Below are 19,198 nucleotides of genomic sequence, written 5' to 3'. Positions count from 1 at the left end.
ATAGTTTCTCTGATGACTTTAAAAGAATCTCAAGATTGATGTTCTGGAAGTTCCTTGACAAGAAGAATCCAAGTCAAGAGAATTATGATACTAGGACAAAGAAAAAAGTGGAAAAAAGAACAGATCTCTCTGGGAGAGTTGATAGTTTTTTGGTCGGAAACTATTTTTTTCGAGGCATTCACTGAAATGAGAAAGGGATTCTTCATGTACGGTGAAAGCGCCTCGTCCTAAATGACAATGCACCTCCTGAGCCTGGTGGAATACCAGGATGCTTGGTTTTATTGCCGTGATGTGTAACACCACACATACCAGTTTCCCCAGGTCCATATCACCTTAGATTTTATTCAAGATTTTCGTCTTAGATGCATCCAGTAGACATATCCTACTGCGCTGTGACATAGTGCCACATGAAGACGGGTTATCCTAGCCATGTGATATTGTAGTTACCAATTCCAGACCACAGACTTTCTTCCCTTGGCATTTCAGGCTCTTTGGATTGAATAATCACTCTGAGTTGAATAAGAAATCACTTCCCCCAAGCGGATCTTCGCAGTATTCTATTCTAGGAAAGATCATGTTTTCAGGAAGCAAATGTGAATTCTTTGCAGCATTGGCAGTGCCAACTGCAGCGTCACAGTTTCTAAGTCTCATGGTCATGACTATAGTTCTTCTGCCTCCAGCACTGTTGTCACCCACCACCAAGTTGACTCCTAAGTCATAAAAAGTACCATCCATTCCATTTCTTTCTTTAGTGATATGCTCCAGACAAATATGGCACTATAGCCCAGAGGTTAGCATTGAGCTATGTCAATTATGTTTCATTCTGAGTCCGGATCTGGTCATGAATGGAAAGCACTTGGCCTGTGTTGCTGTCCTGTTGGAAGTGCTCTTATTGTCCCAACACATTTATTTTAACATGAGGGGGGCTGCAGTGAGATGAGACTGAGAGAAGCCAGCTGACAGCCAGGCAGATCTCACAGACTCAGCACCAGTGAGGTGACCGTAGCTCAGTGGCTGTCCGTCAGCTTTCTGATCATATATTCATGTTTGACAAGATCTGAGGAATTAACTTGCACTTCCGTAGTGCAAGAAGCTGATGTGTATAATGTTTTCATTTAGAATGCACTGATGTATTTCTTTGTTAAGACTAAAATATTTATCGTATATATTAATCATCTTTCTACTTTTTATTATCTCTATTTATATCTTTTTTGTATTATATATTTATGTATACTTTTCCCCAGCAGAATTAATACGTATGACTTTATCATAGAACATATATAGCAAACATACAATAAGTGTGTTTTGAATGATTTAACAAAGATTACATAAGAAGAGATAGATAAAAGCATGAATACAAAGAAACAGGTATAAGTGGGCTTAAAAACAGGATACCTGATTCTTGAAATACGTTACTTACATTGTAGGAATGGAATAAGACTACTTACAGGCGTGATGGGGAACTTCAAGCAGTTCAGTTTTCTGAATGACAGTGCTCTTTGAATTTTGTCTTGCTGAAAATATAGCATTGTCAACTGGAGAGCAATCTTAACTATTTGAATACACAGTTGCCTCTTACAGATAGATTTTTAGAGGCCCAATTCTTAAAGAATAATGTTTAAGAAATGACTAAGCTTGTTTGCGAGGTCAGTGTTTCTCTGTGGTTTGTTAGGGCTGGCTACGGTGTACACTCAGGAGGCAAAATTTTTGGCACTTTATACCTCAAGGTCACAAATCACAGAGCCACATAACAAAGAATACCTTTATATCATGTTGCATACCTTTCCGAGGAAGTTCTGTGATAATTAAGTATTGCTTACAACTCTCGCCTAATGTATAATAATGGGCCTAATGTATAATATTTAAAGTTTTCAAGTATCCATTGAATTTAATTTGATTTTAAAATAAATAAACCTTACACTTCTTAGAATCAGAACTACATGTGTTCTATTCCTTTGGGCAAAACTAACCAACTCCCTGCCTGCCTGCCTTCAGGTATTGAGTGTTAGCACTTAAGATCAAACCTTTAATATTTTCAAGTGGTCTCAGGATGGTGGGAGAGATATATGAGCATCCCAGTATTACAACAGAGATGACTGTGACCCAACAGAGCAACATGTTGACTCTCTGTAGAACTTAAAATGAGTCTTAGAGGCTGGATTGAGAATCACACACAGAGAAGGAGGCTCTTCAGTTGAGGAAAAAGTACAAGCGAGACATGTGAAAAGGAGCTGTTGCTGGATTGGATTATACAGATTCTCAAGTAAACTTCACATTAATGCATCAGTAACAGAAAGAAGAAACTCAGGAGGAATAGTGCTGTGATCAGTTTTGAAAGCAGCAGAATCTCTGAGTGTATCTGTGAAGACTGACCTCTACGGTCCTCTATGCACTGGCCAGAGTCAGCGCCCACAAGTTCACTTTGCGCTGTGCATTCCCCTCTCAGTTCTCTCCAGCAGCCACAGTAGTCTTCAATGATTCCTTTGAAAGGCCAGATTTCTTCCTTGCTCTGTGTCTTTGAATGAATAGCACAGCACATTTCCTCAATCTGAAATCCTATTTTATCTCACTCTGCATGCCTAGCTCCTTTTATTTGTTTAAACTGTGTGGTTCATGTTAAATCTCACTTCAGAGGCCATCTTCTATTCTCTCTCCCTGGGTCCTACCTTGGATTTTGATGTTAGCAAGAATGTGTGTTTGGTCACAATAAATAGAAACTAGAAATACCGAGGGAAAAAAAAGCAACTTGAAGCAGAAAAGTGAATTCTGTTTTGGAAGATTTGAGTGTGAGGTGACCAGAGACATATAACTCATTCAGTGAACACCTGAAAACTCTAGTCTGCTGGTAAGTGAATGGTTAGAGATGTAACATACCTCAAACAGAAAGCTTATCTGTTTTTGCCTACCCATGTTGGAATGTGGCGTCTTTTAGGAAAAAGCCAAATCCATGTACTGAGTCACAAAAGGAAAGGGCTTGCTTGTGTAGGAAGCATGGTTTTGGGAGCCTGACCACAGTGCCCACAGAGCTTGTATTTGGCTCAAGACAGCCTTAGAATAAGTGATTGCTTACTGGTGGTTTTCCATCGGCTGGATGGGATGACTTACATGTAAAAACATTTGGCATCTGTGGATACAGTGGCTGCCTACATGATTACAAATTGGTGTTTTCATTCCATGTTCATGATTTCCTCTTATTCATGTCCCAGGGGAGATGGAAAATTACTGTTGACTATTTTAGATATAAACCTCCATATGCATTGCAACAGACGAGGTGCCAGAAACCTCCTGGCATTCATTTGGAATTTCCCGTATGCTCAGAATTGATATTTATAATATTTAATCTAGCATCAACATAATACATTTTTCATCCTAGTTCTACTAGTCCAGAGCTTGTGTTTGAGAGTCCAGCTGCATCATCCTGGCTTATCTTCATGCTTGATATTCAGCCTGAGAGAAGGGTACCAGTTCAGTGTGAAGCCTAACTCCGAAAATGCCCGCTGGACCTTGGCTTCTTTTGTCTTAACAACTTCTAGAAATCTATGTCAGAGTTTATGTCTAAAATGTAATGAATTTGGTCAGGTATCTAAAATTATCCATAAATTCTTTAGGACTTTCCAGAGGAAAATCTCACTGTAGACTAGAAGAGTCTCTGCTCAAAAGGCATTGGTCTCGACGGAGGTAGGAGGCATGCTTTTCTGAAGGTGTATTTCCTACATCTTCAGGTGTAGAAGGTGTATACTCCATGAGTATACCTAGCATGCACATTATAAAATGGAAAATCTGAATTAAAATGAGATTAATAATATTTTAAATGTGTTGCTAATTTAGATGATTTAAGGTTCCCACTAGTTTAAATACAGTTAGGACACGACTGATTGCACACAGAAGTGAATCTGAACCTACATTTCAGGTAGTGTTCTTGATAAATTCTTTCTCTGTGGCTCAACTTCTTGGCAAACTTTCTTTGGGTGTCCCTGTTATTTTCTTTCTCTGTCACTGAGACAGAGTTCATGATAGCAATCAAAGTGTCTACATTTTCTTATTTTTGCTGATCTTCGTTCTGGGCTTTCTCTAAGGGACTCTTGAAGCTCACTTATTTACTTTGTGAAATTTATTTTCAACCAGATTTTAGAATTAAAAAAAAAAACCTTTTATTCAATAAAACCCCTCCAAATCATAATGTGTTGAGAGCAGAGGACGTGAGGGTGGCTGGCATACATGAAGGGGCTAAACCACCAAAAGGGACATGCGACCGTCATCTGCTGATATGCCAGCTCCACAAAGGGTGTGGAGTCAGTCAGCTTATTAAGTATTGGTAGAGCTTAGTGTTTAAAACACTGTGAACAAAATTTATAATTAGGAGCTCTCCTGCTTCCTTTCCCAGTGCTCCTTCCTCTCACCGAGTCTAAAACACCTGAGCAGCCGGCCCGCCTACCTCTCTCTAAGCCACTGTGCATTCCTTCAGGAGCAGAGCTGAATCCAGAAAGCAGAGGGTGGCATTTCTTTGTACTTTACCTTCAGGCCACTGACCGAGACCATCCAATCTGCCTGGAATGTAATTTTGGCTTAAAAGAACCAGAACTAATGGAAGAACAGAAGCAGCTTAACCTAAACTGCCTCTCATTCCATTGCCCTCCGGAGGATGAGGGCAAGTTTTGTGAATTCTGAGTTCTGGGCCCTTCTTTGAGGTTTGAACCATGGACAATTTTAATTGTATCTATCAAATGGCACTTTAGGCACCTTTAGGCATAGTACATGTCTGTGCGTAGATAAGAATTAGGAATTTTTGCTTTATAAGATTGAGTGATTGTGAAGTTTCAGAACAGGGTAGTTAAGTGTCCCTTTTGTAATTGTCATTTCATCTGGCTCCTATTTACTATCTTTTACAAGTACCTCTCATTCCATTGAAGCCTAAATTAAGAGCTATACTAGCAAGCAAGACACATTGGTAAACATTTGCAATGTAAATAAGAATGAAAACTATATTTCCTTGATATTTCTTACTCTTTATGTGTCTTGGAAGCAACTTTCATTTGTGTTTCGTGTGTGTGTGTGTGCCATTCTTGTCTTTTTAGTGAGTTTTGACATGCTGTATCTAATTTAAATTATTACAATCTTTTAAAGAGAATTAGACTTTCTGCATGGTTTTTTGCTTGATTCATTTGTTTTTTTTATTTAAGATAAAGCATTTTTAAGAAACAGGTTTCGCAGATTCAATAGTAATTACTTTGGATAACTGCACATAATTAACAAAAGATTGAAATTTGTTTACTTTATTACATAAATTAAAATAGCATTTTGGAACTAGTACTAATAACAATAAAAGTGAAACTATCAGTGTGTATAATTTGTGACTAGATTTTTCATAGCACCAGCCATATATGGTTCCCATTCTGAGATTGTTGCTTACTGTAAAAAGCTTGTGATCCCATTTTAAAACCAATGTTTCTTCCTAGATTTCTATGTTTATTTGGCCCTTTGGTTAATTCGTTGATTTATTTTTTTTAAGTGGTAAGAATTTTAGGTGGAATGATTATCTACTGTGACAGCTATACAGACTGAAAAGTGCACACTCTTGGTTCAGTAAATTCCGTTGCCTGACAGGACAGTTTGTGATTGTAAAACTGAGCTTGGGGAATCAAGCTTGCAGCTTCATGCCCCCAGTTAGTTAGCTGTGAAGCAGTGGACAGCAGCAGCCCCTCTCCTAGAATCAGATGTAACACACTCAGAGCAATGCTTAGCACAGAAGAATTACTAGTTGCTCATTATTAATCCCAGCAAATTCTGCCCACTGCCTGGACCCTCTGATACAGTGGACAGAAATTCCACTTTCTTAGTTAGTGCCTTCAGGCATTTCGTTTGGGTCCTTATCCTGAGAAGAAACTTGTGCATATCTTTGTCTACTCAGACGTGCCAGGTACCAGCTGGAGATGGAACACAGTGGCCAGAGGAGGAAAATCAAGATATACTGAGGACAGATTCTAGGGAAGTTATGACCACTGCTGTGAGCTGTGGCTATTGAATTTCTCAGCTGAAACAGGTCCTGTGTGATCTCCTTGCAGTCTTCTGAATACTTCTCCCCCGTGTTCCTTGTCCTTCTCTTCCTTCTCTTTGTGAAGTTTTGTCATAGACTCCCTCCCCGCACCCCCCCCCCCCGTAGTACCTTCGTTGTTGGGAAGCAAAACCATAGAAAGATGCTCTTGACCCCTTTTCGATGTAGCTCTCAGATGCCACGGCTGCCTCCTTCCATGGCTCCCCGTGTCCCCTTTCCTTTTCCTTGGCAGAGATCTGGGGAATAGGTTTGTTGGAGTTTAGTGCGGTAGGTTATATGGGAGCTTTAAAAGATCAAGTTCTCCCATGTTGTTTTCCTCTTTCTATCTTTGTTTCTTTATCAGTTACCCTAAGTATCAGTAATTTTGGCAAAGCGATATTGGCTAATCGGAAGTTAATGCGTTCACAAAATAATTGCCATTAATAGAGTCAAATAATCCTATCAGTCTGTGTTTTTCTGGGCTGATATAGGTTTAATCTATTTGTAAACGATTATTACCCCTGCCTTGCAAGGCAGTCATGTTAACTTAAATGCCATGAAGAGTAATATGAACTGCATTAGAGTTATTCTTAAACTGACCTCATCCAAAGGCTGGTGAGCCAATCTGCCCCTGTGTGTGACATCTTCCACATGTGAGTGACTAGATTTCCCTGACTAGTCTTAATATTCTAAGACCCACACCCTGATCTCCCATGTTCCTTGTCCAGAGGTGCTCCTTCAGTCGGAAAGAAAGGCTCTTAAGTGACTGCTTGTTTTCTTTGTTTGTTTTCTAATTAGAAGTCCTTCAAAGGGCATAGGCTTTGTTTATTCAGACCTGGGACACTTGGAGAAAGAAAAGTGCTCAAGGATAAAAAGTGGCTGGAGGGCTGAGAGAAAGCCTGCATGTTCTTCCTATTGGGCTCATGAAAAGCTACCTCTGAGCTGGCGAGAAAATGTACCTGTTGTGTGAGACCTGTGCCTGCAGCAAGCACCTACATTTTATGTGTGCCTGTTAGTTTGATTTGGGATACTGATCTGCTTTTTGTCCCTGCTGACGGTTATTATATCTTAATGGGCAAAACACCACCCTAATGATCCTTATGTATACAATTCTTGTAGTACAGAGCAGGCACCAGAGGACCACATAAAAATGTTTGCCTCAATTTCCCTGCAAGAAAGAAACCCAGAAACCAGACTTGACCAAGTAACAGATTTTTAAAGGTAAAGGAACCTAATAAAATTACCAGCTTTTCACAGCGTGTGTCTACTTCCTTTTGACATATTGGGAGGTGTAGGTGAAATATTCTAACTGAACTGACAGTGTGAGTGGGGACCAATAAGGCGGGGGAAGATAAAAGTTGAAAACTCCCAGCAATGATTGATACCTCAGGAGCTCTGAGTTGCTGGGGTCTCCGCTTTGTGGGCTGACACTTCACCTCTCTGACACCATCTGCAGGAAAGCAGGGATAATGAGGCCTATGCAAATGGAAGAAAAGTGGCATTGCTAGGAATTATTGTATCAGGACTTTGAGACTCACTGGAAAATCGTATTGCCTGGTTTTTGTTTGTTCTATTTAAAAGATGAAAGGTGTGTATCTGTGGGTGCTTGTGTGTGAGACTGCGTGAGAGAGCTATGTACTTTACAGTATATTACAATGTACTGTGATTGTAGATGACTTAAGACATATTCTAGAGATTCAGTTAACTAATGAAATGGGTTTGTGTAATGGCATAATTTTAATGATAATTCTTTCAAGAAGGTTAGTAACAGTATATTAATTGACATTAATACATTGTTCCAGTATTTTAAGATCCAGTTATTAGGTAGGAATTATAGCCTTCCAGGAACCCGAAGTCTATCTGATGAATAGGAGATAAAATTATGTACATGTAAGACAGCTCCCTAACGAGTCCTAAGACCTTCACCTTTTTATTTTCTGACCTATGACTAATCTTCTCATCTCCCTTGGACATTCTATAAGGTTGAAATAACAAGTACTTTATGCTGTATTTTCCTGAAGCTTCTAGGCTCAACCAGGCGATCTCTTGGTATTGTTACTTCTAGCTTGGGATAGTTTGTTTTTTCAAATTTTATGCTTGAATCTGTGCATGGAAGAGGAGAGAGGGTGAAGGTGGCATTGATCCTAAATGAGATCCTTTTGCTGTAAGGTTCCTCTTCCTCTGTTCCTTAGGTACTGGGAGAAGCATCAGCAGTCATGTCTGTCTACTGCTCTTCTGCCTACAGCTGGGGGAAAGAAGGGCACAGAACCTCCCCCCAAATATGGGCTTAAAGCCTGCCATTCCCTCATTCTTCAGAGCTTATCAGTGGTGTCACCCCGGAGTGATCTGTAGTGTTTCTCTGGTACCTTCTTTCTGTCTGTCTACATGATTCAGATTTTTGCTGCCTATTTTCTACTGCAGTCTAATTTGACCTGAACTGTATAATTAACTTTGTTCAATGTATTTGCTATTCATAGTTCCTCTGGGACTCCTCAATGTACATTAAGTACATAAAAATTCTTCAATGGTCTTTCCTCAAACCTGAAACCTATTCTTGTAATATGTTTAATTAATTCTCTTCAAGCCAACATACATTGTCATTACCAAAACCTGTTTGCATCTCCTTCTTTGATATGGAATGTCTCATAGTCTTTTATTTGATATTTATAGGTTCCTATTCTAAATTTACAAATTTTCATTGCTTAGAATGACTTTCGGTTAATTAATAACGATTGACAAGTACATTCTTCAACTCTCTGTCAGAAGCAGTATACCAAGCTGGGCGTGGTGGTTCATACCTATGCTCCCAGCATTTGGGAGACTAAGGCAGGAGGACCACTGTGAGTTCCAGGGTAACCTGGGCTACACAGTGAATTCAAGGCCAGTCTGAACTACATAGTGAGATCCAATCACACACACAAAAAAACAGAGGGAACGAAAGAGAGCTGGGGGTGGTGGTAGAGAGAGAGAGAGACATGAAAGAAGAAAAGGAAAGGAAAGCAAAGCAGAGCAAAGGAAAGGAAAGCAAAAGATAAGACAGCAAAAGACAGACCAAGCCAGGCCAAGCCAAGCTAAGGCAGGCAGAGCAGGGAGGCAGGCAATACACCAACTGAACTCTCTTAACATTTTTCCCAAAGTCGTACAGCTTTTTAAAAGTTTTTGAAGGTAATAATGATGGGACACGTATTTTTTCTTATGCATTCTTTAATCACGAGAAAATTTGTGGATTTAACATGATGATTTTTGTTATGGAATATTCAGGCAAACATTATACCCACCTGAGTGGATGATCGGAGGATAATTATGTAACTATTGACTAAACATTGATTTTTGGACAGGAGCAAATTGGGAAGTAGCAAACAACTTGAGTTCAAACATAGTCCCCTCCCTAGAAGACAGTGTTTTCACTTGTCAAAATCCCATTACGCTTCACAGTTTTTACATTCTCTTTTGCATGTCCTCTTTGTCAAGAAACTTTTCCTCATAGCTAGCTGGACTCTCTCCCTGACTCAAGGCTCTCACAATCTAATAGGCGAGAGAAACTATTACACAACTTAGCATGGTAGAGATTTGTAAAATACACTGTCTTTACTCTTTGTAAAATATGAGACACAGAGGTGGAGGAAAAGATGGAGGATTTAATGATCTGAGTGAAGGTCAAAGGCTGTCCTTCCAGGGCAGAAAACCTTTGTCCTGAGGGCCTGGAAGGGTAAGGTGTGCAAAGCGAGGAAGCCAGGGCGTGTTCAGGAGAGGACCACTGCACGCTGTGACCAGAGCCTGAAGCGTATGAAGAAAATAAAGTGGTCACGGATGACATTAGAAGTGCAGTGTGGGCCAGGCGAGTCATGGGACTCAAAACCAAGCCAAGAGGTTGGACTTTGTCCTGTATTGAGAGGCTACATCATAGGTATTTTAAATAACATAGTAAAAATTTGAGACTCAAGTCTTGAAAAAATAGATTGGTGGTATCATGATGGATGAATTGGTAAGGAAGACTAGAACTGGAGATTAAAATATTACTTCAATTTTTATTTTTATCAACAGATCCAGGTTTATCTTGTATTACCTCGTAGTTGATGCATTTGTTTTTGTAATGTAGAGATATTTCTGTTTATACCTGTCATAGTAATGATGCTTCTTGAGGTTGAGCCTCAAGTAGTCTTAGGACCAAGAGGTTTTCTTTCTTTCTTTTTCTTTTTTTGGTGTCAAGAATTGAACTCACAGCTCGTGCTTGCCAGGAAGGTGCTGTGCCACTGAGCTGTATCCCCAGCCTCTCAAGAGGGTTTTATACTATCCACCATCTGAAAAATCTAAGAATTCTGGAAATCTGCATTTTTATCATAAGTTACTAGTGTAGTTTTTTTTCTCTAGTTCTCTCCAGATGTTAGAAGAGATAAAGCATTAGAAAACATTAAAACACATTAATAATGTGTATATATATATTTGTAGTCATAATATGCATAGATCCAAGGTGCAATTTGAGTTTATATCTTTCTCTGTCAGGATGTTTTTATTTCCTAGCTTAGTATTTTCAGTAAGTAGTGTTAGATCCATTTCACAGATATGAAGGCCCAGCCACTTTAACTTGTCAGCATCACATAGTGAGAGCATTTTGCTGTTTATGAGAGTCATTGTGTCTTACTCTGCACTTCGTATATATTCCTTCAAAAAAAAAAAGAAAGAAAGAAAGAAAAGAAATTAAAGTTTTGTAGTTACCTCTCCCTGTAAAGTCCTTTTCCTAGATATTCACAAAGTAAGTTCTTCAGATCTTAACATAAATCTCAGCTTCTCCACAAAGCCTTCCTTGATCACCCTACCTAATGCTGTACATTTCTCTATTTCACATATTTTCAAGTATATTGATATCTGAACCCATGAATTATTGACTTCCTGCCCCCTATTCCTAGATATCATTTTCGTGAGATCAAATGCTTTGAATGTCTTACGTAGTTCTGACATCATACTCTACCATTTGACCCAATACACTCAGCAGATATTTCTTGAAAGGCTGGCTGGGTAACTAGATGAATGAATGTCTCTCAAGCCCAGACTTGTTTCTTGTCCTTGTATTTCTAGGCACTTTCTTTCTGCTCTCAGCAAACTGGAATAAGCCCGTTGTACCATGTATCTGGGGTCCAGGCTGATCAGCTTTTAGAACCCAGTGTTTACTCCCTAGGAAAGAAGCAGCTCATTCTCTTTCTCAGTAGTGAAGAGTGAGTTAAGCTTATGGTTCATTTTACTTATCCAGACTGTGTGATTAATTTTAAAGCAAATATTTCTGAAAATTTATTTTTTAAAATTTTATCTTTTCTCCATTCATGTTGGCAATCTTTTTTAGGAGAATTTTTTTTTGTAGGAGAATTTTAAGATTTAAGTAATGTAAATACACATCACTCCTGGGTGCTTTTGTTTGTCTTTATAAAGTATAAGATACTTAAAAATGTATGATCTATGTGATAAATTAGTGAATGTATATTATCTCCATATACAAAACTAGTCCTCAGGAAGTAAATTCTTTAATTTTTGTCAGACTACATTTTTATTTTGTGGCATTTGTGATTTTCTTTTGTCTTGGAGGTTTGAAGTGCCTACTTTGTCACTAACATATAAACCTCTCTTCTCACTATCCCTCTGTCTAGGAGTAGCTCACTGTTTAACTCCTGAGTTAGAGAAAGTGGTCTGCAAATAAATTTTAATTTTAGTATTTCTCAGTGTTCTATGAAGTGACATGATTTTGGCTCAGTTAATTAACTTGTTAAACTTGTAAAAGTTTTCATATGATTTTAAGCTACAATAGAAGCAAAACAATACCAAAGCAACTTGCCCTTTGCCTTGATACCTACCTTGTCCAAAACTATGGCCTAACAGTAATGAAAAGAATAATAGCTGGGGAACAGCATTTTAAGGCATGCTAAGTTTCACCAGTTGGTTTAATAAAATTAATTAGCTTGCCACAGAGAAAATTTACTAGCATGCTGGTTAATTTCACAATGTAAAGTCAGGGAAGGGAGGTAGAATTGAGGGAACAAACCTTATTAGTTTTGAATAATTATTTAAAGATGTGGACCTGCCAATTTCAAACACTTTGATAGCCAAATCCATTAAGGCTTTAAAATTTCAATGTCTTTATTTCAGCCTAAATGTATTTATTTCAGATAAAATCATAAGCATATTAGTTAACAGCTAAATGATTCACTTAAGGTAGAGAACAAGAAACTGAATCATAATAAAACCATGGAAATAAGAACTTGCTTTAAGACTGACTCATGGGAGGTTTCTGTAATCTTAATTTGCCATTGATGCAATTATTGGTCTTTCTTGTCTTTTTAATCCAAACAAGATGTTTGCAGTGGCTGTGGAAAGGTGCCTAAAATGACATGCCTGAATTCATTTAATTTGCCGACATTGTCTTTTTTCTCTTTCCCTTCCTGGTAATGGGTAAGAGTCAGTTCTGGTACATTAGGTGCTAAATCTCTTCAATTACCAGCCGGGAAGAAAGATTTAAAATTGTGCTCCAAACCTACAAACTGATTTAGTTTTAAAATACAAACACTTCCCCTGTGGAGCCTAAATTAAACCATAGAAAAAACCAGAGGCTGAGGAATTAAACAAGGCAGAGCCCAGGTTCAGGCCAGCCATAGAAACCAGTTTTAATTTCTTTCCTTTGCGCCCCCTGGTGAGAAAAGATGGGGAGCCAGAACAAACCAAAAGGCGCAGCCTGTGTAAGAAAGTACAACATTGCATGGCTAGAGATGGAGTGAATGTTGGTGCAGGGAGCCAATCAAATCTCTTACCGTGTTTTTCTTCTTCTTTTTGGCAGCCATTTTTAATGTGGATGACTCTGTGGTTGATCTGGAGACCCTAGAGGCCTTATATGAAAACGTGAGTGTCCAAGACAGACGGAGCTGGAGTTTCCATATTTTCCTTTTACTCTAAAGATCACTGAGTCTTTTGTGTGCTTTGGTAGTAAAGATTTTGGCATAGCATGAGGATAACGAAGGCACCGAGATGCAAGCTTGAATGGGATTAGACAGGAGAGGAGCATAGGTTCTTAACCCTCCCATGATATCCAGTGGGTAGGTCTGACTACATATCTCCCAAGTAGAGTGATTCGAGGTGGAGAACCCATGTGTGCCCTGAACCCCAGCTTTCTTGTTTGCTGGCAGAGTAAATGAAGGTAAGCTGCCTGTTGAATGGTGGCACACACCAGTGTCTTCCTCTGAGGAATAAAAATGTTAATACCAGCTTGGATGATTATTCTTAGTCCAAATGAGCTGGTGGCACTGAATGTGGAAAGCAGTATAGGACAGATAAATGCGTTTTGAATTTAGAGACAGAGAGACTGAGGCCTGAGCTCTCACTCTGCCTTTGCTTGCTGAATGACCTTGGGCCCATTCCCTAAACTGGTTAAACCTACTTGCTCATCAGTACAATATGGGTTATCGTGAGATTCTGTTTGTCTTTTTGGTGCCACATAAGAATTTAATACATACAGCAGTAGCTATATATTTTGAAAGAAGACAACACTGTGCATGTATAGGATATTTTGGTTTGAGTTATGGAAATAAGCATAAGACTCTACAGAGCATCTGGAGAGTCAGAATTCCAGTGACTTTTAACTGCTCACCGACTGTGAGGATGCAGAAACATAGATTGAACTAGATTCCCTAGAGGAATGGTATTTCCTAGAAAGTTGCCTGGGGCTATATGGTATGCTGGGTTACTCAGCTAAGAGATGTTTCATTTTAATTTCCATAGTCTGATATTGTATGCCTTGTGTAATTTCCAAATTCATTATTCATCTTCGTGTTATATATCAGAAACTATTTAGTACAGCCAGGTAGGAACTTCTCATAAGTTTCCATCTATAAGACTTTAATAAACCCAAAGGTACACAAATAGCAGATCATCTGGAATTAATCATGTATCTGTTGAGTACCTGGAGGGCAGAATGGTACAGAGGAAGAAAGGGAGTTCTGAGTCAGAAGCTTGTTACCAGTAAATTAGTGTAAGCTTCACTGGGCTTATCTATAAAATGAGGGTACAATAATTGACATTAGAGGATTGTGACAAAAGCAAAGGATCTTCCAGATGCTTTCTGTTATTTCCATGGACTCAGGCGTGTGCACATGACTGGGACTTGTTGGCACCCAGTAAAAGGAAGCTGTACATAAATTAAATAGTTGGTTAAATTGAGAGAATATGTGATCAAATGCCAAAATAAGTGCTACAGATAAGAACTTACGAGATTCAGAAAAAGGGAAAATGTGACTCTGTGTAATAGAGTGGGCAGCCTATAAAATTAGGAGAGCTAGTCGGAGGTGAAGGAAGCAAACATTAAAGACAACTGGCTCAGATCTGGTCATAAGAGACTCAAAAGTAGCTATCAAATGTCCCAGCTTCTGGATCTAGCTAGCCATTTCCTTAGTCAGTGATTCCCAAAGGGCAGCATGTATTAGAATTACCTAGAGCGTTTGCTGGGCCACCCCTTGCAGGGTCTTTTATTTGGATGGGGCCAATAATTTGCACTTCTAACAAGTGATAAATGATGCTGACAGTGCTGGTCTAGGCACCACACTTTGAAACCCACTGCCTTAGGTAGATTCTTGCCATTCACTTTTTGGTGTTTTATCTTGTTTTTTATTTCAATACAGAGAGCCCAAGAGAATGAATTGGTTAAAATAAGAAAGTATTATGAGACATCTAAAGAAGAAGAATTGAAGCTGCTGGATAAACCTGAACAGTAAGAACACCTGAATATTTTTCTATTAGGCCAAAAGGAGAACCATAATTTTGTTTCCCTAGTTTGACTATCCAAGACTAAATTGTGCAGTGAGCTAAAGTACACTACGACCATCATTCTTGTGACCTATTGCATATAGCAGAATGACCTGGCTGCCGGGAAGGCAGCAACTGAGATTTGTTTGCTGGCTAACAGTGTGTTTCACCTCCCCGGTTCCCTACCCCACACTTTTCTTCTTTCTTGTTCTAGCAGTTTGTTAATTCCTCCTAGACTAAACATTTTAGCTAGAAGGGTAACTGAGGAAAGAAAAAGACATTACTCTGTTTAGGTTTTGCTGATGCCGTGAAAAAGATGATATCAGAGTCACAGAATTCAAATTGAATTTCTTAAATGTCGTATTATATACATGTGCACTCAGTGTGCCCAGATTGCTGCAGATTTCTCCACTTCCCAGTTCAAGTAAGATGTGACTGGTTCCTTTTCAGTCTGCATAGCCTTGCTCTTCTCTCCACCCACTATCTGGAGTTGTTTGCTCTCTGATTTAGGATGCTGTTGCACATGCATTGAAAAAATCTGAAGCTCTGTTATAGGACTGAGCAACTCTTATCCTTGATGTGGCTTTGGTCTCTGCAGCTGTGGGGCTGCAAACAGCTTCTCAGATCCGTAAGCCTTTCAAATGTATAATGAGTCCAGAGAGGACAGCTACTGTTCGACCCGTTGCTATCTTGAATGTTTCATGTCCTGTTTAGCTGGCCTCTCAACTTCGTGACAAGGCAATTGTAGAAAGCAAAAAGGAAATGATCAGATTTAGTGTAACAAGTCAAGCCCTACAGATCTCGAAATATCTACAGCTTGGATTGTAGCCTCCATGCCTTGTGATTGGGTCTTCTGGGATGCCGGGACATTCAGTCCCAGAAACACATCACTAAGTGAGTGGAATGTGGATGGGGTGAGATGTCTAGGTTTGCTCAGTAACTGGAAAATCTTCTTGGTGGTTTGAGAAACTTACACAAGTTTGTCTCGTGGGGCACTTGAGCTAGGATGCTGTACCTCCGGAGGTCGTTCACAGAGCCCAAGACCACTGTGAACCCATTCCAGTGGGATCCACTGCCCTTCTCCGTCTTATGCACTCTTCCTCACTCACCAGCTCCCACTCCAGCTGACCCTGCAGCTTGTTCCCAAGCCCTGGTCCCCAATATCAGCAGTTAACTCCTGCCAAAGTGCTAATGATTAAAGTTAAATGACTACTGATACAATATTTAGACAGTGACAAGACCACAGGAGACATCTAGATAGGCCATGTCAAGCAGTTAGATAGAGCTAGTTATGCCACAAGGTACAGTGAAATGCAATTCTGAGCTTGAAGTCGGCAAACTTTTCCTCTAATGAACCAGATAATAAGCATTTTAGGCTTTGTGAGTCAAAGGAGCCAACTGCTCAACTCAGCTACTGTAGTGCAAAGGTAACATATAGATAGTGCATAAGCAGATAGACATGGCTGTGCTCAAATCAGATGCTATTTGAACTTCACATCATGTTCACATATCACAAATTGTTATCCTTCTATCGATACTTTTTTCAATCATTTAAAAGCATAAAAACCATTCTTAATTCACGGTGCATATAAGAACAAATAGCAGGGTCTGTTTTGCGGAACCCTCCCCTACACCACAAAACCTGCTGAGCTTTGGGCGTGGCTGACTGGGTAGAACTAACAGATCAGAGAGGTTTGTGTATTTCTTCAGTGGGAAGCTGTCCCCTTTTCCTTTTGTGTCACTGCCTCCCAGCATTATTGCTAGGACATAGAATAATATTAGCAGGTAATTAACAGATAACTTATTGTTCCTTTTTTCCCCTACTGATGCTCTAACTAGAAAAGTCTGTAAGTGGTGTTTGTGATGGTTTCTTGAGCACTCACAGCTGTCACTGACTGCAGAGAGGACTGTCACATTGTCCTGGTGAGTTGATGTGCTTGGGCTCAAGCACTGGAGGGTGGAGCATGGAGAGATGAAGGCCTTTGGGCCTGAGCGAATTTCACCATTACTCTCGACCTCCTACACAATTCAGCATTTGTGTGATTTGTGCCAGAGTCTCTGGAAACTTATTTGCCATTTACTCTGAGTGAGTGGACTATAAGCATGTTTTACATACTGGAAAATATGAATCATTTATAGTTTAGAATTGCAGTTTTTCCTAAGACTCTTGTGGTGCCCAGTCCTATAAATCAGGTTGGCTTCATCACTCACCTCATCAACACTCTACACCCTGGTGCCAGATTTAGAAAGCCATTTGACTCAGAGGTGTCATCTGCTTGGGACCTGGCTTTCTGAGAGCCACGCCCTCTAGGAATGCCCTTTATCCCTTGCTGTCCTGTCTTATGATGGTAGTGAGGCGGAAAGGCACTACTGGGCTGACTAGGCTTGATGTGTGTCTGCCATGGCCTACGATAAGGATGCTTCTTGGGATTTCCACTGGGATCTGCACCTACCTTGGACTCCTGCAAACTAAGATCCATTAGTGTTTGCCTGCACAGGCGAATTCATTAGTGAATGATGATAAAGTATGTGTTGGCCTCTCTAAAACAATGGCCACATAGCATCTTTCCAGCTGAGGATGTATAACTCACAATATAACATCCACTGTGGATGTATAACTCACACAGTGTGAGGCACAGAACTTCTCTTATACATGCAAACTGAAGTTTTAATCCTTCCTTGAAAATAAGCCTCCATTGGAGAAAGAAGGAAAGACCTCTTATTTATGGATTCTTTAGTCTTCTCTTACGGAAAAAAGAAATGTAAAGGTATAAAAGTCAAAAACAAATTGTTCTTTGGACATTTGTAAATATCAATGCTCAGTGTTCAAGACTATGCCTGAGGGTATATGAAAGGTTTACTCCTCATGCCCAGATATGTAGAGCATAAAACACAGTTGTGGAGCAGGGAAAGATATTTATCAGACACTTGCTTTTCATCGCCTTCAAAGTATCCTGTTTAAGAGCTGCCTTGCTTTTCCTCAAGCCTTTGAATGGTTGTTTTTAAACAGAAAATGGCATAAAAACATTTTTTTTTCAAATTTGCTTCCCCAATATTTTGTATTTTCAATTCCACCAAATGTGTCCAAGCCACAAACTCACAAGTCATCCTGACTCTTCCAGCATCCATGGGAATTTTAGTATATGGGCTACTGGAGGGAGCGCATCCCTGGGGATTCGTCAGTTATCTAACCACGCTGCCTTAGTGGCTGTCTCATCTTTGCCCCTGTCTGTTTACGAAGGTCACCTTATCTGCCCTCTTGGAGGATCATAGCGATGCCCCAATAGATTTCCCAGTCTTCAATCCACTACCATCTCTACTCAGGCAACCCACTGTCATGGCAATTGTCTCAAATGAAAAGCTTATTTATTTAAAATTTTTTTATTCATTCGGGTAAAGTTTAAAGTCTTTCTTTTAGGACATGGAACTGCATAGTAGCACCTGCCTTTGGCTCAGGTCTCTGTAGATGTCATTCAGCCTGTCTCAGCTTCCCGGGCAGCTTCTTACACCCATGTACAAGCACGGCGGGCCTCCACGAAGGCCAGCTCTACAGTGCATTCTCATCATTGACAGCACTTGTCACACTTCACAGTGATGGTTGGTTTATTTCCCATGGGATACAGGAGGAATTGCTTGCAATTTTAAATCTGTTTCCAAGTTTTAGTGTGATTCCTGACACTGTAAATGCTTCATACATACCTAAAGGACCAAGTGACACTTTGAGTGGCAGTTGCACTTGTATTAATCATTGGTAGAATGGTTCTACCCAAAAGGATTATAAAAGTCCTCAACTTCCCTCTCCCCTCTAACTCTGTATTTTGTTTCAAAGTCCTCACCATGTGGAGGGTCCTGGAGCTTTCACCTTTTTTGTGAGCCTTCCCAGTCCTAGTCTAAATGCCAGTAAATTTTTAATCCTAAAGAGGCTTGAAATTTTATCTTCTCTTTCCTGAGTAGCATAAATTAGTGAGCCTATGAGCTTGTTTCCTAATTTTTTGTCTAATGCTTCTCTAAGATACTGCTGTTCACCTGGCATTGACTGCTTTACGGTGGGTGGATGAGTTAAAAGGTTGATCTGTTTATTCCTTCGTGTGTCTCTTAAATGGCTTCATGACAGTGTTCATTAAAACAGGACAAGTGCATATTCTAGGGACTGGAATCTACTTGAAAAATGATGGCCCATGTCATATTATGAAGTTAACTCTCGGCATTTGAGTAAATAAATATTCCCAAAGCCATGGGACCAAAGGCTACTACTTCTTGATTTTTTGTCTTTTAAAGGGAATAAAATAATAAAATCAAAGCACTTCAAAACATTATGAAGCCAATAATGGTTACCATAATGCCTTTTGATGTCTTCATAATAGCTGTAGATAACTTCAGACATAGAAA

At 39.6% G+C, this 19,198-nt stretch overlaps 1 protein-coding gene across 8 annotated transcripts in view; it reads left to right on the top strand.

Moving 5' to 3' along the window:
- Fmn1 (formin 1) overlaps positions 1 to 19,198 on the top strand; it is a 400,542-nt gene that overhangs the window by 258,255 nt on the left and 123,089 nt on the right. For all 8 annotated transcript variants that reach the window (XM_063250323.1, XM_063250322.1, XM_063250324.1 and 5 more), the window contains 2 exons: positions 12,852 to 12,913; positions 14,686 to 14,774. In XM_063250323.1, the coding sequence (XP_063106393.1) occupies positions 12,852 to 12,913; positions 14,686 to 14,774 (151 nt within the window). The remainder of the gene's footprint in view (positions 1 to 12,851; positions 12,914 to 14,685; positions 14,775 to 19,198) is intronic.

Source organism: Cavia porcellus, unplaced genomic scaffold (genome assembly GCF_034190915.1).
Source record: "Cavia porcellus strain 051 isolate PalLab524CR breed Dunkin Hartley unplaced genomic scaffold, mCavPor4.1 scaffold_6, whole genome shotgun sequence".
Lineage (NCBI taxonomy): Eukaryota > Metazoa > Chordata > Mammalia > Rodentia > Caviidae > Cavia > Cavia porcellus.
This window is presented reverse-complemented; position numbering and strand designations above follow the sequence as displayed.